Source organism: Alexandromys fortis, unplaced genomic scaffold (genome assembly GCF_014885135.2).
Source record: "Alexandromys fortis isolate MF-2015 unplaced genomic scaffold, M_Fortis_MF-2015_v1.1 scaffold_277, whole genome shotgun sequence".
NCBI lineage: Eukaryota > Metazoa > Chordata > Mammalia > Rodentia > Cricetidae > Alexandromys > Alexandromys fortis.
Window position 1 is genome coordinate 730,978 of NW_026068153.1, and position 26,683 is coordinate 757,660.

Below are 26,683 nucleotides of genomic sequence, written 5' to 3' on the forward strand. Positions count from 1 at the left end.
TGCTTCCCTGCCATGATGGACGACACCATGAAATGGTGAGCTGAACTAAATAAACCCTCTCTCCCTTGGGCCACTTTCTTTCAGGTTATTCTATTGTAATGGGAGCAGGGGAATGAAGATACCTCTTAATCCAGGAAGACTCATTTTCATATACAAAGATTGAAAAGTACACGCTTGCCAAAAATCAGTCAGGAAACAGGATTTTTAGATTTTCTTAAAATTTTGATGCATACATCAAAGTACTGATTTTGAATGTTGGGTCGCTGAGTCAGTATGTTATAAAGTCAAGTCATGAGACAATGCTGGAAATGAAACACTTGTTTTATTTTGTCTGTAATAACTATGACATTGGGATGAGTATGATACAGGACAGACATCTGTCTCAGATAATGTTTGTTTAACCATAGAAACCTCTAGAAGGGTGGAAAGTACAAGGTAGAGAAAACAGCCAAATTTGCTGTCAGACATGGTAGACATTTCTTCTAGAGACCTACAGTACATCCTAAACATGCTAACAGACATTTCCTTAAAACCAGACCAAAAAAGTGACACCAAATAGTAAGTAATTAAAATACTGATAATTAATACAACTCAGATTGATTACACTTGACTTATATTAGGGAAACTGTAAAATGTAACTTTTAATATTTTCTATGGAAAGGGGGACTCAAAAAGACAGAGTCCAGGAGAATCACTAAGAGACATTGAACAAATACTGGAACAAATGCCATGGCGTGGATGTGGAGGTCAGAGGACAACTTGTGGAAGCTGGTTATTTCTTTCTACCATACACATCCTGGGAATCAGATTCAGGTAATAAAGTTTGGCAGCAAGCATCGTTACATGCTGAGCCACCTCACCAGTCAGTCCTCTTTGGCTTTTTGAGAAAGTCTCGTATAGTCTACGTTATTCTGTAACTCACTGTGTAGCCGAGGCTGGTCTTGAACTCCTGCTTCCTTGCCTCTACCTTCTATGGACTGCAATTACAGGCATGTAACACCATTGCCTAGATGGAGGCTTCTCAACCACTGCTCTTAGAGGCTGAATTCAAGACAGAGTTTGGATTCAGTTTCATTTACTGAAAATAAAAATCATGAGGCCAATATGTAGACTATAGTAAAAACTCTCCTCTTCGGGATTATTGGAGGAGATTTTGTCTCTTGCTTCAAAATCTTTCTGAGAGACAAACCTCCCACTGTAAGAAGTTGTATTTCAGCTCATTAGCCTCCAGCAGTTAGTGCTAGTGGAACAGCAGTTGAGAGTATATCGTCTGGTGAAATCTCTGTTAGTTTGTTTTGATCCTTTTGAAGCCTTGACTGCCTAACCCATAAAAATACATACAATTTAAACATCATGGTGAGAAAGACATGGACTTACCCATGGTATTCAAAATTTCCTAATGCCAGACATCATTGGCACTCAGTAGATTGATTGGTTTATATGTTTAAAATCAGAAGTACATAGATTCCAGCCTGTATGGTACTGTGATGAATCTGGAGGCCAATGTCCCCATGCTCTACCCCTCCTCCACTAGACTTATACACTGTTCCCCCTAATATGTGCACAAGTGCATGTAGACACACACACACACACACCTCCCGGTTTGTTTGAACAATGACATATGCATCAAAAAGTCCCAAGGGCATTCTTACTGCAAAGGATTCTATTTTTAAATCAAAAATGACTCATCACAGGTCAGGGTCTTCCCAAAATGACAATTTGTCATGCTGTTGGGACAGAGGACAAAGGGTAAAAGACATGAGAGAGGTCACATGTTCTGTAGCTCATAAGCCCCACGATGAAGCTGTAACAGCTGCTGCCATCTAGTGCCACTGTGGCTGGCCATGTTGTCATGAGCACTGCCCTTCTGTTTGCATTACAGCATTCTGAGCCAGTGCTTCTCTAGCTGACTGTCACCTTGGCCTTCAGCTCTCTTTGAATGTATGTCTCCTGTGACTTTGGGGACAGTACTAGGGCCAGGATAGGAATTGGAGAGAAGACCCAAAAGCTTGTGCCATAAACACAAGGTAATTACAGAAGACATGGGTAAGACATGTCCTAAAGGAGGGGCGGTCCCTTTGTTTGCCCTCAGACAAAGTCATCTCTTCCAAAGTTGCCAAAGTGCTAAGCTGGTGCCGGGTCATCCACAGCGTTCCTTTTACGTTCTGGAGGATGGTGAGGAGGGCAGAAAACATGCACTCTAATTTTGAAGGGTGGAATAAATGTAGATTTATAAGCATAGTTAGGAGACAGTATTTTCACAGGGAAAACAAATTAGCCATTGGGCACAGTGTTCTCCAAAGCAATGCCTTGCAAATGCCAAAGAGGCAAAGCCAATGTACCCAGCCTTGTCAACTTTCCACAACACAGCTTAATGCTTACGGTTCCTTGATTCTGAAATGGGGGGAAACAACATAAACTGCCCCCCCATGTTCCTGTGTCTGGGTTTAGTGTTTTCCACCGGGGATTATCTCTGCTTTCTCCTGGCCAGAAGTCTGCACTGTGATGAAGGCCCAGGTCCAGAGTTAGCACAAAAAAAAAAAAAAAAAAAAAATCAATATGCTTTGCTTTTCAGTAGGCAATAAATCGCGAGACACCTTTGCTCACGACTTAAATTTGGTAGAAAGGACCCAAAAGATCAGGGAGAAAAGAGCTTGCAGAGCTCTAATTTCAGACTGTAGCTCTTCCTGCCTGCATTGGTGACCCTGAGCAGGACACTGAACATCTACTCAGCTCTAAAAGGCAGGAGAAACTCTGAGAGACAAATAAAGTAAAACTAATGTTACAACACCGAAGAATAGACCCTGTCCCCTAAATCCACCAACATGGAAGTAAAACCATGTTAAGAAGTTGTCTCCATCCTTCTGCGTCTTCCCCACCTAACTTTTCTAACAGGTTTGTCCCCAACTAAAGGAGAGGATGTTGAGATACAGGTACCAAGTGATTTTTAAGACATGACATCATATGTTTCTATATGAAGAACTGGTTCAAGGAGTCCCTATGAATAACAAAACCATGTTTCTTCAAGTTGCTTATTTGAAACATTGGAGCATTTACATATAGCTTAGATATATCCTTCCATACACTTTACATCATCTCTAGATTATACATATTATTTAATACCATATCAATGTTGTATTAGTAGTAGCTGTTGTATAGGGAATAATGAAAAGCAAAATATATTTGTGTATGTCCTGTAAAAATGGGGTCCTCCTTTCATGCTGTATTCAATTCACAGTTAGTTGAGTCCTAAGATACGAGAGCTAACTCTATTCCCAAGTGGTCTTTGCTATCAAACCTGAAAGGTCTATCTCATTCATTTCTCCTACTCCTAACAGTGTCCCTTGAAGTTTTGACTAAACTACTCTTGACACTTGCAGATGCCGACTCAGTGGAGACACAGAGACTGCCTCAGCACTGCAGAAGGTAGAAGGAGGAACCCTTGAGAAATGACATCAACCCACTGTTACCTATCAAAGAGAGCCGGCACCCTAAAGCCACCCACATGGAAGTAGACATGTAAAGAAGGTCCCTCCATCTGTCTGCATCCTCACTCCCTGCCTTTGCTCCCAAGTTTATCCCCATTAATGAGATAATGATATCATGGCCACATGAAAAACTCGATGTAGAAAGATTGGGTTAGCACTCTTTACACATCGCAGAATTCTAAGGCTTCATGAGAGGCTAGATTCTGGAAGGGAAGGAAGCTCTACTGGGAGCTATTTAAGGTGTCTACCCTGAAGGCGGCCCCTCTTCCTCATCTCTCAGAGCCTGAGCTCCTCCACCATCTGACTCTATTCTTTCAACAGCTGCTGACTCTCCTGTTGTGTTCCCCCTCACAGATGTGCAATGCTGTTCTGAACACCCTGCCCTTGAACTTTCCCTACCCATAATTTTCCAAACCAATGCCTGGCAATACAAATGTCACTGAGGGTTGGTGAAAATTGTGGGGGGAGTATTTTTAAAAAGAGGAGACGAAAGAGATACTTTGCACACACAGTGATTTGTGTTGACTTCTTCAACAAAGGTTAAGTGCATGCCGTGCCTTCTCAAACAGAGCAAGAAGGTGGAATGCTAATTATTAAGAACACTACCTAGAATGACTGATCCATTAAAGGAAGTAAGAATTAAGATATGCCCAGGCACTTTCTCCCTATGTTCAAACTACCCAGCTGGTCACGTTGAGAGTCTCATGACTTACGCTGTTCCCAAATCCCTGCCAAGTGGTTAGCCAAGAGGTTGGGCACATTGGAGGCACAAGTCCACACCTGTCCATGATGATTTAGAACAAAGGTGATGAAGGAATCAGGCTATCTTATGTCATTTTTAAGACCTTCCTACAAAACTTTTAGGAGCCAACTTTTCCTATACTCCGCTAGTTGACTAACATTAAATCTCATGCAACATGATGCAAAACTATGAAACAGTAAACCCTGCAACTCTGCAAGGACGAAAAGATGTATTCAGACAGAGTACCAAATAATATGCACAGCACAGTAGGTATGTGAGTGGGTGAGAATCCTCCCTTGGAAGGATTCCTCTGGGAATGAGGAGCCTTGAAAAACAACCATCAACTTCCCTGTGATCACAACAGTTATAGGTGGATGGCTGGTGACAGGACCCCCCCCCCCAGCACTATCCGCTGTAGACTTGGCTCTCACGATGAGAATGGGGATATGGAAGATGAAAAGATGAAGGTAGAGGACGTGACAGGGCAAGGGGAAGCAGCTCCCAATTTTACAACATTTGCACCAAGCTCAAGCTCTTTCTGTGACTTCTCTAACTTGGGAGTTCACTCCTTGACACCTGCAAGCAACAGCAGGGTGGAGGTAGGGGGTGGGGATTTTTATTGTTATTTATTTATTTATTTATTTATTTATTTATTTATTTATTTTGAGATAGGGTTTCTCTGTAGCTTTAGAGCCTGCCCTGGAACTAGCTCTTGTAGACGAGAAGTGCTAGGATAAAAGGCATGGCCCCCACAGTCTGCATGAGTTGGTGGGGCTGTAGAATGAGATCCTGGATCCACTGCTTGTTGGCTATGTGGCTGGAAGCAAATTTCGAGTTCCAGACTTCTAACCAGTAAAGTGAGATTGATAAAACTCCACACAGGGTGTTAGAAGAAGCTACTGAGCTTGTATGTGATGTGCTTAGCAGCTAGCAATGAGAATCCAAATTCCCTTCAGTCTTTGGTTAGCTTTCAAACTTGTGTGTAGGTGTGTGTGATTAACGTGCATATGTCTGGGTGGATATTTGCATGCAGATGTTTGTGCGCACACGTGTGCACATGAATGTGGAGACCACAGGTTGGAATAAGGTAGGCTCCTCTGTTGCTTTCCACTGTACTTTTTGAGATAGAATCAGTCATTAAACCTGGTGCTCACAGACATGACTAGAGTACCTAGGGACCCATTGTCTCATCCACCCCTTAGCACAGGGTCTACAGGCACAGGGCACCTCGCTCAGTTTTTATTAGTGCTGGCAATCTGAATTTAGGACCACGTGCTTTTGTGGCAAGCATCTGAGCCATCTCCCAATCCCGATTCTTCCCTATGGAAAGAAAGTTTATCAGATGAAGAAGAGGTCAGGATATATATGAAGGAGAGTGGCAGGTAAAACTGCAAAATAACTAACAGGTTGGCCTGAAGCACTGGGTATCTGAATTATAATAGTGTCTGTTGTGTTTCCAGAAACTATGGAAACAATCTGGTGGGTTTGTATTGCAAATCTACATATAATTATCTGTAACCATTCCTAATCATAAGCACTGTCGCTACCTGGGGATTTAAGATTATCACGTTGAAGCTGTGAAAGTGAATGACTGAGTGATGAATGAATGAATGAATGAATATAAAGTGAATAAATAAAATTTATGAAGACTGAGAAGAGTTCATTCTCTGGCAATGGAGCACTTGGATAGGATGCACTACAGAATCTGTGCTGTAGTTCCCCTACCCCCCCCCTTTCCTAATGTCCATCTCACTCAAATTGCAGGGCTTAAGCCAGAAGCCAAGAGCAAAAGCTGGCAAAGCCAGCAGGCATCCCCAACTGTGCAGCAGCCATTCTGTGCAGCTAGAGTCATTAAGGAAGATTTTAACAATGCATAACCTTTCCGCTTCACTCCGCTAACAGCAGGTGGTATGCCTTTCAGAACTGAGGCTTCTTTGAAGTCACCAGTGAGCAGGACCTGACCTTCATTTCCAGTATATGCAGCATTAAATATTCATAATCCACGTAACCGAAGCAAAAGAAGGAGCAGCATTTAAGCATGAATCAAAGGAATAAATATCTCCCCACATGTGAGTCACCCTTTCCCAGAATGCCACTGGAAAAATGCAAATGCACAGAGCTTTGAGAGCTGTTGTTTCTTCCAACTTTCCTTAAAAGAAAAAAGGAAGCAGTAAGGACTGTTGTCTATGCCCGCCATGGTCCTACCCCTCACGAGGACATTGTGAGGTCTCCCACCCCTTAGTATTCCAGAAGTATTACTGATCTGGTGGCGCAACAGTGATATTAACACTCACAGGGAAGTGAGGAACACATCTGACTTGGCTGTACAATTTTAAAAATTATTCAGTGTATATGTGTGTGTGTACATGTTTGTGCGTGTATGTGTGTAAGTATGGACAGATATGTGCCACAGTACAGGTGTGGGGGTCAGAAGAACTCTCGAGAGCATGTTCTCACCTTCCATTATGTTGAGGCAGAGTCTCTCTTGTGTCTGATACTGCACTGTATATTCCATGCCAATTGACCCATGTGCTTCTAGAGGATTCTTCTGTCTCCACTTCCCATATCACCACAGGAGTGCTAGTTTTACAGAACCACATCACCACATCTACCTCTTTAAGATGGGATCCAGGGATTAAATTCCATTTGTCAGACTTATATAGCGATGCCTTTCTCTTGCTGAGGCATCTCTTTGGCGTCCAACTGTACGCTTTTAAAAGTCTTTGCTTTATAGAAATCAGGGTGCACAGGAGAAAGAGTACACACAGAGTTAGAAGGCGGGGCATCTGGAGAGCATGGACCACTGAAGGATGGGATTGCAGGTCTCACGAAGGAATTGGTATTTCTTCCATCCCAATCAGGATATAGCACCCCCTTTGTCTGAATCTTTCCAGTGCCTCCCACTGGGATAATGGAACACTTTTTGAACCCATTTTTAATGTGATTCTCTTTATCTGTTGACTTCAGGACAATATTGTGGAGCTAAATAGTCATCACTGGAAATAACCCAAATGGTTCTTTCCATAGAGATCACATGAAGAAAATGAAGATCCAAAGGGGGTATTCACAAAAATATCACTGAACAATACTTTCTTGGGGATCTGTCTGTCTTGGACTAAGGACTGAAAGTTCATCAAAGATGTCTGGAATATTGTAGTCGATGACTTTCCATAGGTGAGCAAAATGACAAATTACAATTACAATCACACCTGTCAATCACAGTGTCCCCTCAACTGAGTTGCCTTTCCACTGTGACTCACTGAGGCACAATAAGAATCTGCTCTGCTTGCCCATGTGCAAGGTCTAACTCAGCCCATCTGAGAACAGTCAACTGAGTCTACCCGGGACTGTTTCATAAGCTCATCTGCCTCCTTTGCAGAACTCTTTTTAAATCTTTTAAAATTTTTCCATGTGTGTGGCTTATGCACGTGTGGCATACTTGCAAGCAGAGATCAGAAGAGAATGTCAGGTGTCTTGCTTTGTCACCCTCTGACTTAGTCCTTTAAAGCAGGGTCTCCCACCAAGCCCAGAGCTAAGATGGCAGAGAAAGAAGCCCCTCTTGATTCTCCTGTCTCCATCCCCCAAAGCTCTAGAATTACAGGCACACGGGACCATGCTCAGTTTTCAGGAATGTTTTGGTGACGTAAGCTCTGGTCTTCATGCTTGCTCAGGACATCTCTTATCCACTGGGCCATCTCCATGACCCCTCTTTGCACTTCCCAAAGGGCCAGGTGTGGTAAGCTTTGCATCCAGTTTCTGTAACTGGGAGATTTCCAGTCTACCAACTGGATGAAGACAGCTCTGTCTAATTATAATGAGAGAATCAATTTTGCAAACCATCTCAATCCAAAGAGCATTACTCTTGACTTATTTATTTGTAGAAGGTTAACACTAATACAAATTCACCTCAAGAATACCAGGTATTTTTTCCTAGGGCAATGACTTGCTAATATGTTTAAGTGAAATTTAAGCTCCTTTTAAGATAGTCAGCCAAGTTATTTCTATTAAATTGGTTGTTGTTTAAAAGATAAACTTCAAGAATTTGCCTTCTTCTTTCTCATGCTCATTCAATTTGTAGTTTGTATTTAGAGTTTTGTCTCGAATCATTCACAACACTTGATTACAATTGGATTAATAGATTACATTGGGTATTCTGACTATGCCTGAGACCTAATACTAAGACCCTTTAATAAAATTCCTTACACTGTGGTGACCCCCAACCAGAAAATTTTCATTGCTACCTACACCATAATTAATTTTGCTACTGCTATTAATTTTAATGTAAATATCCGATATGCAGAGAGTCTGAGGTAATCCTTATGAAAGGTTTATTTGGGCCCAAAGGGGTAGCGACCCACAGGTTGAGAACCATGTCTCTAGGCTTACCATAAAGTTAGCACTATAGATTTTACTTTATTTCATCTTCTTAAACTGAGCATGCCTAATGGATCCTCCCGGAAAGATGGATTCTCTATGTGGGCTGCTTATTGGCTTCTCCACAGGTTGGAGTCTTTTAGGCTATAATCTCAGGCCAGATGAAGAGGTAGAACTGAAAAGCAGAGTTACGTATGTAGCGACAGGTGTTCTGCTAAACTAAGTCTGTTATAACAAACCACACAGTTTTCTTGGTTAGGAGAGGAGAGAGGCTGACACCTTACGAGGACTTGGTCAGCATCCGTGCGGAAGGAAGACAATCTTGTATCTAAGATCACTGGCATTTTTACTGGGGAAAGTGAAAAACAGAACTGAAGATCAGCCTTGGTACAGACTCTTTGCATGACCCTAAAAGAACCAGAATCACACAGAGTTTCTAGCATCAACCTCAGCAAGACTTAGCAGAGTCAGGACTAATCCCAAAGGACTGGAGGATGGCGAGACATCAGCAGAGAGCATCCACTTAGGAGAACAGCATGCTTTGCCATCTTCTCCCGTGGAAGACCAGACTCTAAAACGCCTAAGATTGACTCCTAGTAGACACAATTTAAAGAAGACACCATCCAAATCCATCTAGCAGCAACATTTTATTTCCATAGCATACAAAGGGGCAGAAAGGGAGATGAGGGAAAGGCAGGCATGGCTGAGGCATCTGTCCTTTTAGCAGAGCTCCACACTCACCTTCGCATGAGTGTGTGCTCTCTCTGGGACACACAGACTACATGTTCGAACCTCCTTCCTAATCCCCAGCACAGCTGTTGGCAGGGTTTGTACCCCATGACCCCTGGAGAGAGATTGGAGAGAGATGACCAACGGCTTAAGAGTTCCAGTTCACTTCAAATGTGGTCCAGAATCTCTGAGTAAATACAAGAAGAAGCCTTACCTTAACACCAAGACAACTGGAGTCTTCCAGAATGAATTATGCTCTTCTTTTTCTTGACTGGGGATTTCAGATGAAATAAACATGCACAGCCTTATCCCCTGAGGATGTCTAACAGACCAAGGGCTCAAGACAGGTGAGGGTACAGCCTGTGTCTGAGGTGGGCTAAGAGACTCCTGAAGGCCTCATACTTGGCAGATTCCAGACATGGATGAGTAGACATGTTTCTTTTATTTTCTTGGATGTGACAGTTTGGCCTCTAGAGCCAAATGTACAAAATCCCCTGGCTAGTGATCAGATAGCTCAGGGAAATTCAGAATTTAGGTGTGCCATGGAGAAAAACACTAAGTTCAGAATTGCGGCATATCTAACAACTAGCAGGAACACAAGGCAGGTGTCCCAGGATCGAAGGCTAGGGCCTACCCAGGATTAGTATTAGAGGAAAGAAAAACAGTCTCAAGGTATTCAGCGAGGCTGGCAAGCTCAAAGGCTCTTTTTCTTGGCTAGAGCTGTCAAGTTTGTGTCCAAACAGACAAGCAAATTCATCCCCAGATCTGTCTGCTTCAGATGCTTTCAACTTTAAGATTGCAGTTGGATAGCTGGAACGAGTGATGCAACCAGTAGTGGTACCCACAGCATTTAACGGTAGCCATGGTGACTGCACCCGCCTCCCAGACAGCCTTCACCATCTGTGAACTATGCTTACCCTGGAATACCAGATCACTAAACAGCCAGTCGAAGGGTCTGCATGAGCACTGTTCTCTACAGGTTCCCAGACAGCCCCAGACCTGTCTCTGGGTGTCCTCATGAGCAGCCTCAGCCCATTTCCTGCTTTCCTTCCATAAGTGAAGAAACACAGCGACCACTGCTTTGGCTGCATATTCAATTGGCAAGTGAAGTCCTAGAGCAGGGTTTTCCAATCTATGCTCCCATTTGACCTAAGCCTGGATGATAAATAGATCCTATGACTGGGACCAGAATGGCTCAGACTCATCTCTTGGATTCTGTCACCCTTCCCAGAGGTTTCACATTCCCATGAAAACCTTCTTGACTTCTTGGCATCTTCAGTACAAATACTCCATCAGGAACCAGCTCATTACAAACAAAATACCCAGCAATGATGCTTGGTCCCCAAGTGCCTCTCCCTCCCATAACAGCATAATAGCCTTCCTTTTGAGAGAATGTTTTCCCATTCAGAAATGCAACACAGAGCAGCCCTGCCTTCATCCAAGCCTTCAGCACGCAGGAGATTCTTGCAAAGGCCAGTGTTAATTAAGTACATCAATGTAAGGGGTCACAGCTGACCTAGAAAAATGGGCAAGACAACATATATGCATACTCACTTTGACGAGTCTATGAAGTATATTACAAGGGCACCAATGCTGAGAGCAAAGACTAACACGACCTGCAAAAGAAGATAAACATCCCATTACTTAAGGGCCGGGACCAGAATGTTTGCATTTCTGATTGACAGCAATGATTGGTTGAGGCACAGTGCTTACTACCTGCAGAACCTGCTTCCATATCTCCTGTGCGCAGGGTCCTGTGACAATTCAGATGATGGCTCTTCACCCAGTAGTGGGAGCAACCTTGCTCCTGGCCAATAGGGGTCAGGGCAGACTTCTCCATGCCAGGTCTTTGGATTTTTCTTATCTGGCCCTGTCACCTCAAGGTCCAGCTTCTCTACAACTGAAGTCAATAAACTTCAAAGGGAAAGAGAAAGTACAAAGACTTGGGAGGATGTAGTCTTTCCTCCTCTACCTGCCCTAGGACTTAAAGGGAATGATCACTTCTAACAGCTTTTTTGAGCTAGAAAATACACCCATTTTAAGTGAATTCTTTAGTGGCCTTTGGGAAATTTACCAACCTATGTGACACCACTGTGATCCAGTTGCAGAATATTTTTATCATCTCAGTAAGATCTTTCTTGCTTGTGAAATTAATAATCCCTGCTCTAGCCTCTAGTCCCAGACACTAATCTGCTTTCTGTCACTATATAAGAAATATCTATTTGAAAAGCACACATTTGCTACTACAGATGTCTCTTTGAATGTGTATGTGTGTGTATATTTGTAGCTATGGGTATACACACACTTCTATAGAGATATAAATTTTCTCGATGCAGTGTGTGCTTATAGGATTTCTCACGTATTAAAAGGTAAATCATTTAAGTGCAAAAAAGCCAATTAGGTCATCCATCTGGCCAGTTAGTTATATGACAATCTCTAAGCTGTTATGCACTCGCTCAAGATCAATCATTACGAATACAAAAGACAGTTTTGGCATCTCCTTCAACATGCACCTGCTACATTAAAAGTCCACTGAATGGACATGTAACACATCAGGCTGCTACTGACACTTCTGTCCTTCACCCAAGGTTCCAATGTGTTCATTTCATCTTTCACGGAGGAGACAATTACTGCAAATAAAAGATGGTACCATCAAAACAGATGCTAGCAGCCAACAATTAAGGCTGAGATCAGAAATGAAACATCATCACCACACACAATGCCTGCCTAATGCTCAAACCCAGCCCTTTAGATATACTCAAATCCTAAAGAGACTGCAGGGAAGATCCTTAGAAATGTCGATCTCCGCAAGCCATATGAGAAAATTGGGCTGGCATGGGATGATGGACCGAAGTTAACTCCACTGTCTGCAAAGACAAGGCATGATCAGGCTGTGGTGCACTACTGTGTGTGTGTGTGTGTGTGTGTGTGTGTGTGTGTGTGTGTAAGAGGGAATCTCACACTCCTGTGTTTTTCTGTGTATGCTAATATGGTTGATAAATAATGCAACGTGCATGTGATACTCATTTTAAACACTGTAAACCCCATGAAACCACAGGAGAGAGATATCAGCTGGCTATACATTGGAAAACTGCTGGGCACAATACAAGGAACACATAGTGTCCTCAACAACTGTGAGCATTTCTTTCTGAAGAAGCAGTTAGAGTACTACACAACTGGGGTCTGTTTCCCTCTTCTGCTTTGCTTTTCCAATCAAGGCTCCCACGACACAAAAGCAGCTCCCATAGCCTGTCCGCAATCACCAGCGACCAGCTCCCAGGCACTCGCTCTTGGCTGGCCCTGCCTCTTCACATGGGGTTCATTCACAACTTGTTTGCAAAGGTATACAGGAAACAAACACATACACAGGCCTCCACTTTTCATTCTACAGCAAATAGCATCAGATTAATTTGGAGCTGAGCTGCTATTTTGGAGCCAGAAGCAGTTAGATCCCGGCCCTGACCTCATTCTCAGAAAGCTGCAAAGGGAAGGAGCACAATCCTAACAGAGGGGAGGGGACTCTTCATTCATAAACAGCGGATCGGGCACCGATCTCTCCCCACCTAATGCCATCTGTGCACGAAGGCTGAGCTTCAGCAGGGCTCACTAGACAGTCCTGTACCATCAAATGCTACATGTTATTAAAGGGAAATCAAAAGTCCTTGCAAACGGCCCCCTCTTTCTGTGAGAAGTCAGTCTTAGCACTCCTGAGAAAGCTTGTTTTCCCAGAAGCAGGATGGCCAGAGTAACTGACACTAATTTGCTCCAGCAGCCTCCACGTGGGAATAATGAATCACTTATTTAAGCAAATCAATCAATGACAAGAGTGTTTGGAATACACCCTGATGTATTCTTTTTTTTTTAATTTTTTATTGAGAAAAACAAAAAAAAAGTTTCCGCCTCCTCCTAGCCTCCCCCTCCTCCCACCCTTCTTCCCCTCATCCCACTCCTCTCCCCCTCCCTCTCCAGTCCAAAGAGCAGTCAGGGTTCCCTTCCCTGTGGAAAGTCCTAGGTCCTCCCCCCTCCGTCCATGTCTAGGAAGGTGAACATCCAAACTGGCTAGGCTCCCACCAAGCCAGAACATGAAGTAGGATCAAAACCTCGTGCCATTGAGGGTTGGCTAGAGATTTGAACCTAGAGTGGCTCCCAGGAGCCCAAGGCGATGTCCCCAGTTAGTTCCTTGGGCAGCTGAGGATAGGGAACCTGAAATGACCCTATCCTATAGCAATATTGACAAATATCTTGCATATCACCATAGAACCTTCATCTGGTGATGGATGGAGATAGAGACAGAAACCCACACTGGAGCACTGGACTGAGCTCCCAAGGTCCCAATGAGGAGCAGAAGGAGGGAGAACATGAGCAAGGAAGTCAGAACCACGAGGGGTGCACCCACCCACTGAGACAGTGGGGCTGATCTATTGGGAGCTCACCAAGGCCAGCTGGACTGTGACTGAAAAAGCATGAGATAAAACCGGACTCTCTGAACACAGCGAACAATGAGGGCTGATGAGAAGCCTGCTGTACTCTTAAAACTCAAACAGCAGCATTCTCAAAGAGGGTAAGAGCCAAATGAAGATGGGAGGAATATGACCCTCCACAGCACCTCTGCTGACTCCACCTAGGCTTGCATTCTGTGTCCTGCCAGAAGGCTTTCTCTCAGGGAGATTGGAGAATGCAGACTGTTCTGCCTACCAGGAGCCACTAACTCCTGCCTACATGTGAAAAACAAAATGACAGTGCTGCTCAGCAGGAAGATGAACTGTGCATGTAAACTTCATACTTACTCACGTGTCTTGTTACCATGTCAGGCTTGCATACACTGTCATCCTAGACTTAGATCATGCAGAAATGTGGCCATAAAAACGTGAGCTTGAGAGACTCGGAGACTTGTTACATGAGTCTCTCAAAACCACCAAAGCAGAAGGCTCGGCTTGCCCTCTTCCTCCAGCTTTCTATCAAACAGCCACATTCTCCCTCCTTCCCTCTTTCCCTCCCTCTTTCCCTCCCTTCCTCCCTCCCTTCCTCCCTCCCTCCCTCCCTCCCTCTCTTTTTCTCCCTCTCTCTCTAAAGTAAACAAGGCCAGTGAGTAAAGATACTTGCCAAGGAGCAAGTCTAGAAAAGCCAGCTAAAGTAGATGAGGTGAGCCCATTCCAGAAAGCTCTCCTCTAACCTCTGCGTCCGCGCTGTGGTGTGCGCCCATATAAGCACATCATGCACACACAGAAAATGATAAACAAGTCCTATGTGGCTACATAATTAGTAGTTGATTATGTGTGGGGAGATACAGAGAATGGAAGCTAAAGCCACTGACAGCGTACCATCAATCAAGAGTGGAGCGTAGGGGTACTATGGGATCTTGTCTCAGTATTTCTTTGTTCTCTAAGTAGTAGTTTTTTATTCAAGTTACGACTGCTCTCCTGCTGCTCCAGAAGCACAGAGCTACTGAAGATTCCTCTGCATGCTTCTATAGCACAGTGATAAGGAGGATGAATGTCCACAGGATAGGGAAAGATGGTACTAAACTAATCACAAGACCCTCCCTTTGCAGACAGCAAAATGCATGAGTTCTCCGGCAGCTAAGTCAGAATAACCTTTAAAACGACCAGCCTTTCCCATGCAAGAGCCTATATGTGGTAATATGATCTAAAAGATCCTTTGCTCTATGCCTGGCGTGACACATGTTCTGGGATAGCTGTCAACAGAGAGTTGGTATAGCTTGTCTAACTCCTCATGGGCACTTCCATTTTTTTTAAAAAAATATTTATTTATTATGTATACAATATTCTGTCTGTGTGTATGCCTGCAGGCCAGAAGAGGACACCAGACCCCATTACAGATGGTTGTGAGCCACCATGTGGTTGCTGGGAATTGAACTCAGGACCTTTGGAAGAGCAGGCAATGCTCTTAACCTCTGAGCCATCTCTCCAGCCCCGGGCACTTCCATTTTGTGTGCATGCTTTGGCTCAATGTACAGAGGCAAATTATTTATCCGTAACCTTTTGTCCTGAGTCCACTCAAATTCCAGGAGAAGCTAATGCTGTCAAGAGAGGCCAGACCCCAGATGAGGACAATTATTCATGAAGATGAAGCTGAATTCTAGAATGCAGGTAACCATCTTACTCAAGCCAGATAGGTCCCAAAGGTAGTAGTGGGGATAGTTATGAATAGATCAGTGTCTCATCAGACCACTTTGTAGGTCTACATTGCAGAACAGGAGCTGGGACAAAGATGGAGCAGGGTTTGGGTGTATACCCAAAGGATTCTCAATCTTACCACAAGGACATGAGTCAACTGTGTTCATAGCAGCATCGTTTGTCATAGCCAGAACCTGGAAACAACCTAAATGCTCCTCAACCAAAGAATGGATAAGGAAAATGTGGTATATTTACACAATGGAGTACTACACAGCAGAAAAAATAATGACATCATGAACTCTGCAGGCAAATGGATGAATCTAGAAAACATAATATTCAATGAGGTAACCCAGACCCAGAAAGACAAATATCATATGTACTCACTCACAAGTGGCTTTTAAACATAAAGCAAAGAAAACCAGCCTACAATTCACAATCCCAGAGAACCTAGACAGCAATGAGAACCTTAAGAGAGACATACACGGATCTAATCTACATGGGAAATAGAAAAAGTCAAGATCTCCTGAGTAAATTGGGAGCATGGAGGCCATGGAAGAAGGTTGATGGAGAGGGGAGAGGCAGGGAGAGGAGCAGAGAAAAATGTAGAGCTCAATAAATTAAAAAATATGTTGGAGCAGTGATAGGCAAGAGCCTACTCTGATTAGGACTGCTTTGTCATGCCCATCCCCTGTCCTCTATTGAAGCCTAAACCTCTTGTTAGTATCACTAAGACAGACACGGGATCATCTGGACCTTTTTACCCATGTCTTTTTCCAATGTGGCCATATTGAATAATATATCTTTTCTTCTGCTGTTCAGTATTACTTGTGACCTTAACTGGGCTGAGCTTGCCTTCTTAGGGCTTCTAGATACCAGATTTACACCATTAAAATCCTGCAGTTACAATACCAAATATTACATCTATTTCCAGAGTTCCAGGTCCATTTTTTCAAAAGAAAGAAAGGAAAGCAACTTGATAAGCATCATTGGAACAATAAAATGTTAGTCATCTATTTTCAGAACCTGAAATGAAACATGACAAGTGTTTACACCAAAGAATGTAGGAGGACACACAGTGTATTAAAACACACACACACACACACACACACACACACACACACACAGTCTATCCTCTTTATCATGAGAAGTCTAGACATGAACCAAGATGAGAGTAAGAAAGATTGGCAGCCATCTTCCTGGATGAAAACACCAGCAGGCCATGAAGCTGGTTCAAATGCCTCGTGGGATGGGGAATATCAGAAAAAATGAGAAACCAGTATGGATATGCATTATACATTCCCCTTAGTCACTGAAGCTGCAGGGAAAGGCAAATCCAGTGAAATGAGGCAGGCAAATAAAGCTCAAAGACTCCAAAATTAGCATAAAAAAGGAAAACTTTGTAAAGGCTGGGAGAAAATTTGGCTGAGGCCAACAAATAGGTGCAAAGGTAAGAGTACTCTGATGGACCATTTTAGTATTAAACAGCCCAGTCTTGCGGGGAGACTTCAGATGCTACTAAGACATTGACACACGAGGCTATATGTAGAACTATACGTAACAGAGCATATACAGAAAAGTCAATATGCAAATGATCCCAAATACCTGTGTTGTGGAATATGAAAGCTCAAATCCTTTATACATTATGATTATGTAAGTTATGAACTCTTTGATCTAATGATCTAATCCACTTTCTCCCTTGAAGAGGATTCTTTTTCTTCTTTCTTTCTTTCTTTCTTTCTTTCTTTCTTTCTTTCTTTCTTTCTTCCTTTCTATCCTTCCTTCCTTCTTTCCTTTCTTCCTTCCTTCCTTCCTTCCTTCCTTTCTCCCTTCCTTTTTCCTTTTTAAAGTTTTTGCTGCTTTTTTGAGACAGGGTTTCTCTGTGTAACAGTCCTGGCTGTCCTGGAACTCACTCTATAGACCAGAATGGCCTCAAACTTACAGGTATCTGTCTCTGCCTCCTAAGGACCGGGATTAAAGGTGTGTGCCATCACCGCCCAGCACTGGAATCTTGCTTAATAAATTCTCTTATTCTGCTTGCTACCATCTACAACTCTCTGTCCAATTCTTTGTTTGGGGATACAAGAAACTGGCCCCTCCCTAGAGCCTGTAGTAGTATGAACACAGGTGACCGAGTGAAGAAAAGAGGCTCTACAGAAAAACCTGAGACCTTCAATTCCGTTGTCTGGTTTGTAACCATCCTCGTAGCAGTGAAGAAGGTTCTAACACACTTCAGTCCTCAGACTTCTAAGACAATGGCCCCTCAAGGAATTAGAATTTTCCCAGAAATCTTGCGATGGGTCTTGGTGCCAACTAGCCTGGGAGCTTGCCTCAGGAAAGAGAATTTGTACAGTTCTGATGACCTGTCTGAGATCCTTGCAGGACAGATGGGAGTCAAACATTCATGGGTCTGTGATGGGCAAGACCACATTGGACCAGGAAACTTCTTCCCTCACAGCAGCGCCTCAAAGATGAGCTGGGGAGAAAGGGGGTGCTGTATATCCAAACATCTTTATTTGGTCCTCTTCCCACGGTGGCCATATCAAACAAAGCTCTTTTCTCTGATTTCACTGTTACTCACCTCTCTCCTTGGCCTACTGAAGAGCGGTATGGACCTGCCTTATTAGGGCTGCCAGGATGCTAGGTTTTGAACCTGACAACTCCAGTAACGGGCTGAGCCACAGGCTTTCAATGGTCCTATGAGAATCATGGGCCTTCAGAAGTGGATCTGGAGCTAAGGCTGGAGGGAGTCACATCCCTGGGAAGCTTTCCTGAAAAAGCAGAGACAGAGTCTCCCTGTAGGAAACTCAGCAGGCATAAATGCTTCCTGCCAAATCTGACACCCCAAGTTTGATCCCTGGAACCCACAAGGCTGACCTCCACGGGCATGCTGAGGCACACATGTGCACTACACTAAATAAGTGCAGGAACGCCCTTTCTGGTAACAGAGAATCTCAAAACAAGGGGGGGGGGGATCCCCTCCATTTAAGTTAGGCTGGTCTCAAGAATCTGACATGTGGCCACGAGTGGGTGTTCCTGGATTCAAGTCATTAGGGGAAACCACTTAGCTCAAGTCAGAGATTAATTTACAAATGTCACCTTAACAATTAGCCCATTAGAACATATGCATGAGGCCTGCAGTCTCCGAGAACCTGCTAGGCACGCTCCAGAAAGTCCAGAGCAGAGAAAGAATTAATTCCTCCCTAAGCGGGCTTTTGTACATTCTCCTCAGCTCACAGCAGAACAAATGACCCTAATTAACAACGCTACGTGTTCGACGCTGAATCTGGCTACTGGCAGCAGAAACTTCTTGGAAGAAGGCAGTTTTCCGTATATGATGCTGAAGGCATGTGGCCTTTTTTTCTTATGGAGCTATAATTCATATATAATAAAATTAACTATGTACAGAAAAATAAATAGATGGGGGATTTCTCAGAGCGAAGCAATCTGGGGACAGTTTGCTTCTAAGAGAGGGGGTGCATTCCAACATCTCACTGCAATGTTGGGACCAGTGAGTTTAAAAAGCTCAACAAACATCCCTTGAATGTTAATGCACATGCCCCAGAGCAAGAGACAGGGAAACATGAGGCCAAAGCAGGAAAATGAGGCTGACCTCTGCCCTCGACAAGCGTGGAACCCGGAAGCTGAAATAAATCAAGAGTCTCGTGAATATAAGAAACATCTTACAGATGTTACACAAGTATGCCACTCCCGTGCCACTCCCCGCAAGTGGAAGAGGAAGAGAGAAGATGGGTGAAAACCCAAGAAAACAAAGACTATCCCTGATGTTCCAGGTGGACCTGTGCTAGTGGACAGACTCCAGGCGTGAGGCATGATGGTCTGGGGCAAGGCGAGCAGCAGCAACCCCGGGGCCCACTAGGCCGCATCGCATGCATGTCGGTTCATCTCCCTAGAGGTCTGTTTCCCAGTCTGTGAAATGCCAGAACTGGGGGAGAAGTGTGTTAGAAGAGCATCTTGGGAGCTCACGGAAGAATTTTCATCTGGAAAAGGAGGCACTCTTGCATGCCATCCTTATACCCTCGTGCATAATCACAATGTGGTGTGAGGACTACAAAGCCCTTCACCTCTGTGCCCAAGGGTCTTCTCTCGTCAAATCTCATGCACGGACTCCACGAATGCTCTGGCTCACCGTGTGTGCTTTCAGCACCGAAACCGATGGCTTATGCAGTCCATGAGCTCTCCAACCTGAAATAGAGCTTAACTAAGAAGGGCTTGGAGGGGTCACAGATCAGCTCTCTCCCCGGTCCTGGCCTCAGCTCTCTCCCCTGTCCTGGCCTCAGCTCTGCCATCATGATAAAGAACAAGTCAGGTCTGCCCAACCTCTTCCTCTTATGCTTCTTGGAGTCTGAGAAAGCCTGCACATTTTCTATACATTTTAAACTCAGAAGCTCAGCCTGTGTACCAGAGAGGTTTTTTGTTGTTGTTGTTTGGTTTTTAAGGGAAAGGGGGGTAGGAGTATTTTAATTACAAATCTGTCAACTACAGTAATGTTTCTCCTTTCCTAAATCTTCAGTGTATCGCTTCAGTGGGTAGAATACTGGTATCCCAAAAGGTACTTTTGGGATTAGAAATTTTTAAAGATTTATAGAGTATAGGACAGGTATTTTGACCAGGTTGTTTAAACTTCAAATGTCCCACCTGATTGTTTGACAAACTGCATTTGAGTTATGAATGAGTACAAACAAATATGATATAAATTAATTCAGTGGAAACCCAAACTGCAAAGAAAGATGAAAAGAGAAATGTGTTCAAGAAATAAGCAAGTTGGGGTGAGACGCTGGGAATGGGGGGAGGCTGGGGTTGGGATGTATTGTATAAGAGAAGAATGGAGGATGAGGAGGAGGAAGAGGGGGAAGAAGCCAGTCAGAGAAAACCGTGCCTTCGAGGAGTCATCATGCTGAGAACGCACAGGGCCTCGGGTGGGAGCATACTGTGGTTTATTCACACTGAAGCTTTCGGTGTAAGGTTCGCTTTTCTCTGTGTCTGGTCATGGTACTAGAACCCAGGCCTTGAGCATGCTCAGTACACACTCCACTACCAAGCTATACCCCGGTCCCAAAGTCACACATAAAGTAGCCCAGCAGAAACGACTAGGATTTTACAGGCATTTTAAGGCATCTAAGGGAATGTAAAGGTTCCCCAAATGCACTCCTTTAAAGTAATAATGATCTGGAATATCAGGGCACAGGAGATCCTCCACCAATAGCTTCCAATTATAACTCTAGGATGGAACAAAAACAAAATCTTTGACTGCACTGAGGCATTGAAAACTCTGGCCCATTTCTTCTGGCTCTGTCTCAGACTCCTTCCCTCTCTAGACTTTAACTGCTGTAGGCATTCAGCACTTGCCCTTTCCCATTTGCTTCTTCCACCCCTTCCTACCACAGGGCCTTTGCACGTCCTGTTCCAGCCCAGAAGTGCCACTTCTCATAGGCTACCTAACATCAGAAAATAATTCCACCAAACACCACAGTTCACGTTCCCTGCCTACTGGACATAAGACATTACATGTAAGTACAGGTGCTTTGTGGCGGTCAGCAGTACGGCAATGGCATGTTTCTTTGCTGTCTTTTGATCAGCATGTCTCCCCTGTGCTGGACTACAAGTGCCCTGATGGCAGAGTACATGCCATGGGTTAACAAAAACTCTGCTCCATTATCGCTCAGTGCTCACTAAATAGATAAATACTTAGGAAAAGGATCGGGAACACATTTGGAGATTGAATGACCTGAAAACAAAAGAAGAGAAAGGTATGGATGAGACCCTAGAATGTGAAACCAGGGCGAGAGTGAGATGTGGCTCCAGGTGACACCGGACCCAGGGACCAGAGGATGGGAATGAAGCGCACCCTAGTGGAGGGGGTCAGAGATGCAGCGTGCATGCCTAAGAACCTGTACACCGTTTGGAAGCTGAAGAATGGGGCTGAAGTCAAGAAGGCAGAGTAGAGGGTGGCACCATCCCAGAATAGCAAGAAGTAGCCCATCAGGGAGCAGAGAGAGGATTTAATTGGATGACAGAATCCTCAAGAGAAAAGGTTTTAAGCAAGTATGAAAGGCAGAACATTCACTGGTCCCTCAGCCAAAAAGAGACAAGCGAGGTCCGGAGATGAAGGAAAGCGATATTAGGTATCCAGGAAAACAAATCAACCACAGTGATGGGAACACAGTACATTAAATGGAGACATAGAGAATGCAGATTTGGATGAAAACAAGGAATCTGAACACAAGACACAAAGACACAAAGTAATACAAATATCATGCATATGTAATAAATGAATATACCAACGTGGGTGTATATAACATGTACACATATAACATACACACATGCCAGGGTCTTAGAGAGAAACTGACAGGTTGCTAATCTCACGCGGTGGATCTCTGTATGAATATTTATTAATGAAGTATGTGCACAGCAATAGATCTCTGTCTATTTTTAAGTCAGGTCACCTCAAAAAATGACAACAGATAAAAAAGAAGGCCCAGAAAATGAGACTCCCTCTTAACAGAAGTTATGCAGAACAAGCTTCTTATAAATCAGACAGCTGCTGCCGAGAGACAAAATGAGACGCAATAACAGGCTTTGGGGGAGGACACAGATAAATATGATAAATATGACTAATACAGACAGAGGTGAAAGGTGTGAATTCATTTTAGCTTTAAATGTTCCCCAAAGAAGAATCTGGAACATCAATTACAAGCCGATTGCTTAATACCTTTCCCCTTCAAATCTGAACCTAACCCCAGGTTCAGATGAGAGTTTCTGCAAGTTAGTGCTCCCCAAACATGCAGGAATGCTCCTATATCCTGGCTTTGGCTACCAATAATCATGCCATTTTGCCAATATAGTATGTTCCTCTAGGGAATCTATTTGTTACAACTAAATTTGAAAAGAAAAGAAAATGTGAAAAAATTGAAACAAAGAAAAGTAATTGTAACAATGAGTCAGAAAATGTTCCCTAAACTCACGTCCTTCCTGAAGTATCAGATTAATGACACTAAAATTTGATGTCATCGCCTCATACTACTTAACAGGGTGCCTTTTGCCTAATTTTACCAATAACCATTAAAACCGATGCCTTGGGAAGCAACATAAGATGTTCCACTTGAGGTCTGAAGTTTGAAGGCCTCTTTCAATCTAATTATTGAAAAATATGGGGAAAAAACCTTCCATCTGTTGATGAAGCTCCCACGTCCTGGTTAATGAGTTTTGTGAGAAATTGCTTGGCTTTAGTGAATGTGGGCTTGGCCAACCAGAATTTTAATTTAATTAGGTTTCTAAGATGAGAAATCTTCTATAGCCCTGCCAGGTCAACACATGCCACTCACTGTCACCAAGGATTAAATTTACAGCCTTCTTTGCCCTACTTCTCAAATCTTGCCAGATTTTAAATTATATTAAAAGCAAAGCTGGAATTGAGCAGGGATTCAAATAGGTTTTGGGGCACTCAGGCTCAAAGGGGGCTCATTCACAATGGTTAAAAGATAAAAGCAGTCAAGTGCCTATAGCTGCTGCATGCATGAACAAGATGAGACACACACATGCATCGGGAAGTTTTTAGTATTAAAGACAGGAAGGTTGCTACTCATTTCTGTTCCTATGATAACCACAATGCCTAAAAACAACTTGGGGGAGGAACAGGTTTATTTCATGGTATATCTCCATCCTGGAGGGACGCCAAGGCAGGAACCTGGAGGAGGGAAGGGAAGCAGAAGCCATGAAGGAATAGTGCTTACTGGCTCATTCTCCACGGCTTGCTCAGCCTGTTTTCTTATGAACTGAGGAACACCTACCCAGGAGTGGCACCACCCACAGTAGGTCCTCCCACATCAATCATTAATCAAGAAAATACCCACACACACACACACACACAAACACACACAAACATACCCACCACCAATCGATGGACGCTATTCCTTAATTGAGAGTTCCTCTTTCCAGGGGACTCTAGTTTGTGTCAGGTTGACAAAAACTACCCAACACAGAGGGCAACCAATGCCGAAACAAATTGCCTGGAGGTGTCATGCTAATTGAAAGAAGTCAGCCACAAAGGGACAAACACAGCACGTGATTCCCCTCCCAAGAAGTCCCTTGAGTGACCAAGTTCAAAGAGAGAGCAAGAAAGTAATGGTGGTTTGGGGGCAGGGAATCACTGTTTGATGAGAATGAAGTTTTGATTTAATAAGATAAAGAGCTCTATGCATGGGTAATGAAGATGACTATAGAGTTTACATATTCCTAATATCACTGAGATATGTACATATTAATTGGTCGATGGTTAAAATGATTAATCATATATATACATACACACAAACACATATGTGTACATGCATGTACACACATATGTGTACTCTACTACAATTTTTCTCTGAGCATCTATAATCTATATGCTAGTTGTATCTAGAAATGCGAGAAGAATCTGGAAATGTATTTATTTTGGAAAAAGTTACTCATAATCACTCTCCCATGAGAATCTAAGAATCCCTACGTTTGAATGCAATAGGTACCTATAAGAAATTTACTAGATGCAGAGGCACTTGCCTCCCTAGACATTTCATCTTGTCATCTAAGAAGCAGAATCGACCCACCAATAGCTACAAACACAGACGTGAGTGCACAGCTTTCCTTTGCAGTCCCCTCCTGACCCATCCTAGGGGTCAGAGCTGGCTGTGGAGTCTGCGGGGGAACAAGGCTCTGAGTGGAGGCAGAAGCACCTTTGTCTTTTGATAGCCATAGCTAAAACTTTCCAGTCATGGCTCTGTGTCTGAGAAGACTATGCCCTTCATCCTCTCGGCCCTCTACCAACACACAATCAACTCTCTAAGGGAGGATGGAACAGATCCAGGGCATCTGGCCTTCTAGTCTAAGCCTCAAGGCCAGTTTGCAGTAATACATGGTCACAGACACTTTGTGGATTACCGGAACATTAAACACATTCTAGAAATAAGCTCAATTCTCTCCCTTCTACATGAATGATCTTAGCCACCCAAGGTCTTGCTTTTAAGAAGGGTTATTTATGTTCTCTAGGGAGTAAAGTCACCATTGCCCCTTAATGTCAAGGGAGTTGCTCAAAGATGATGAACAACATTCAACTGTCTATGCCACACTGATGCCAAGATCTGATAAGCTTTAAAATGCCCCTTGTCCTAGGCTGGGCCTAGCCACATTTGTGTGCATCCACATACTAAGTCTATTAGTGTCTCCATTGATTTTTCTCCTCTTCAGAGTCTCCTGCTGAATAACAAAAGAGCTGGCTTCAGCCAGTGCTGTCTAGGCTGAGGATGACAGCAGCCAGTCCCTTCGTGAAGTACACAGTAAAGAGAAATTCAGATCTCTAGAAGACAGCTTCCCCAGCTCATCCACTTCTGACATCTCTCCCTCCTTCGAAATGATATTTCTGTATTTATTATTGAATTTAGACAGATAAGCCACCCTTTCTGAAGGAGAAAGCTTCAGGAGATAGCATGCCTCTTGCTGCTCACACACTCTAACTCCCACAGCCCGGGGAATTGGAAGACAGCATCACGGGCACACATCTCGGCATATACAATTATGTTTGGCCTGAATAAGGGAAGATACCCTCAACACTGAACTGTCACAGAGAGAGTGAGCCATAGTTCCAGCTGCCACCCTGCTTCCGGAGACCGTGTCATAAATCCACACCCCCATCAAGGATCAGATGATGGGAACGATGCAGGGAAGGGGAGCTCTGGCCGACGGATGGAGACATTAAAAAGACTACGCACACCACTTGTATGGGGCAAGTGTTTGCGGTGGGAAGATGTGAATGCAGCAGCTGAAACACTAAGATTGTCACTTCTTTTTCAGACAGAAGAAAAGGAGAACCTGGAACACCACTTACTGGCCGTCCAAGGTCACTTAGAGGAAGGACAAGTGAATGAGGGTCAGACCCGCCTCATCCTTGAGCATCTCAGATAGACAGACAAGGCACACAGCTAGGCATCAGCAAGTCAGGGGCAGAAGACTGGTGGAGAATGTTTTATTTCATAGGTTTAAGAGCCTTGGCATAGTTGTCAGGGAAAAACCAGAATGTAGTCAAGCTTAAAGCATAACTTTTTTTTCCTAGGTTTCAAATTCTTCTGTATGGGAAGCTGTCACCACTCAGGGACTAGGCATTCTTACTGTCACAATCTGGCTGCGTATTTCACCACGGACCCAGTCTGATGGCAAACTTCCCTCCTCATCTGATCCACTAAAAGATCATCAGGTACAAGAGCTCCTTTGTGTGGACTTACGTACCTGTCCACAATTCTTCATTCAATCACTGCACAGTTGCCCCGCATATGATCACAGTAAGCTAAGGCTGAGTACACTCAGAATACACGTCTGAAGAGTCCCCAGCTGGAAAAGATGGCTTAGTGAAAAAAGTGCTGAAGTCCAATGTGGAGCTGAGTTTGTACTGTTAGAAGCCACATGGAACTGGTGCAGTAGAGTGTACCTGCAATCCCTGTGCACCTGCTGTAAGATGGGAGAATCTCTGCACACCTACTGTGAGATGAGAGAATCCCTGTGCACCTACTGTGAGATGGGAGAATCCTTGTGCACCTACTGTGAGATGGGAGAATCCATGTGCACCTACCATAAGATGGTTTTAACAAACCAGACCCTAGCAGGGAGGCATGAAGGGTTTTTGAAACCCTCTTTTCACCTCTAAGCAATGTGGTTAGCATCTCTGAGGGCAGAACCAGATACTGGTATTTTCATGGTTAGAAAAACTTGGAAGGTAGGAGCAAGAAGATAAGAAGGCCAGGTTAATCTTCAGTTTCACAATGAAAGTAAGGCTAGCCTGTACTACATGAGATCTGTCTTTAAAAAAAGTAGGAAGAGGAAGGGAGGAAAAGGAAGAGAAGGCAGTAGAGGAACAGAAAAGACAAGAGGAGAGGAAAGAGAAGAGACAGCAGAAACTTATCCCAGTAATTTCAGCTTGTGGTAATATATATATATGTGTGTGTGTGTGTGTATATATATATATATATATGTATATATATATATATGACATGGACACTTGCACGGTAAGAAGGTCTTAACAGGAACAGGGTCCTGTTAAGAGACTAGGCTGTCTGAGAGGGTTGGGTCTCAATGTCTCCACAGCACGATCTCAGAACAATGTCAGCTGTCATCTCAGACAATTGGGAGTCTCGCCTCATCTCCCTGTGTATATACCCACTCTGTTCCTT

General features: G+C 43.7%; 1 protein-coding gene across 8 annotated transcripts in view; it reads right to left on the reverse strand.

Moving 5' to 3' along the window:
- The window catches only part of Kcnma1 (potassium calcium-activated channel subfamily M alpha 1), a 717,904-nt gene that overhangs the window by 345,472 nt on the left and 345,749 nt on the right, over nucleotides 1–26,683 (reverse strand). For all 8 annotated transcript variants that reach the window (XM_050127309.1, XM_050127310.1, XM_050127305.1 and 5 more), the window contains exon 3: nucleotides 10,888–10,949. In XM_050127309.1, the coding sequence (XP_049983266.1) occupies nucleotides 10,888–10,949 (62 nt within the window). The remainder of the gene's footprint in view (nucleotides 1–10,887; nucleotides 10,950–26,683) is intronic.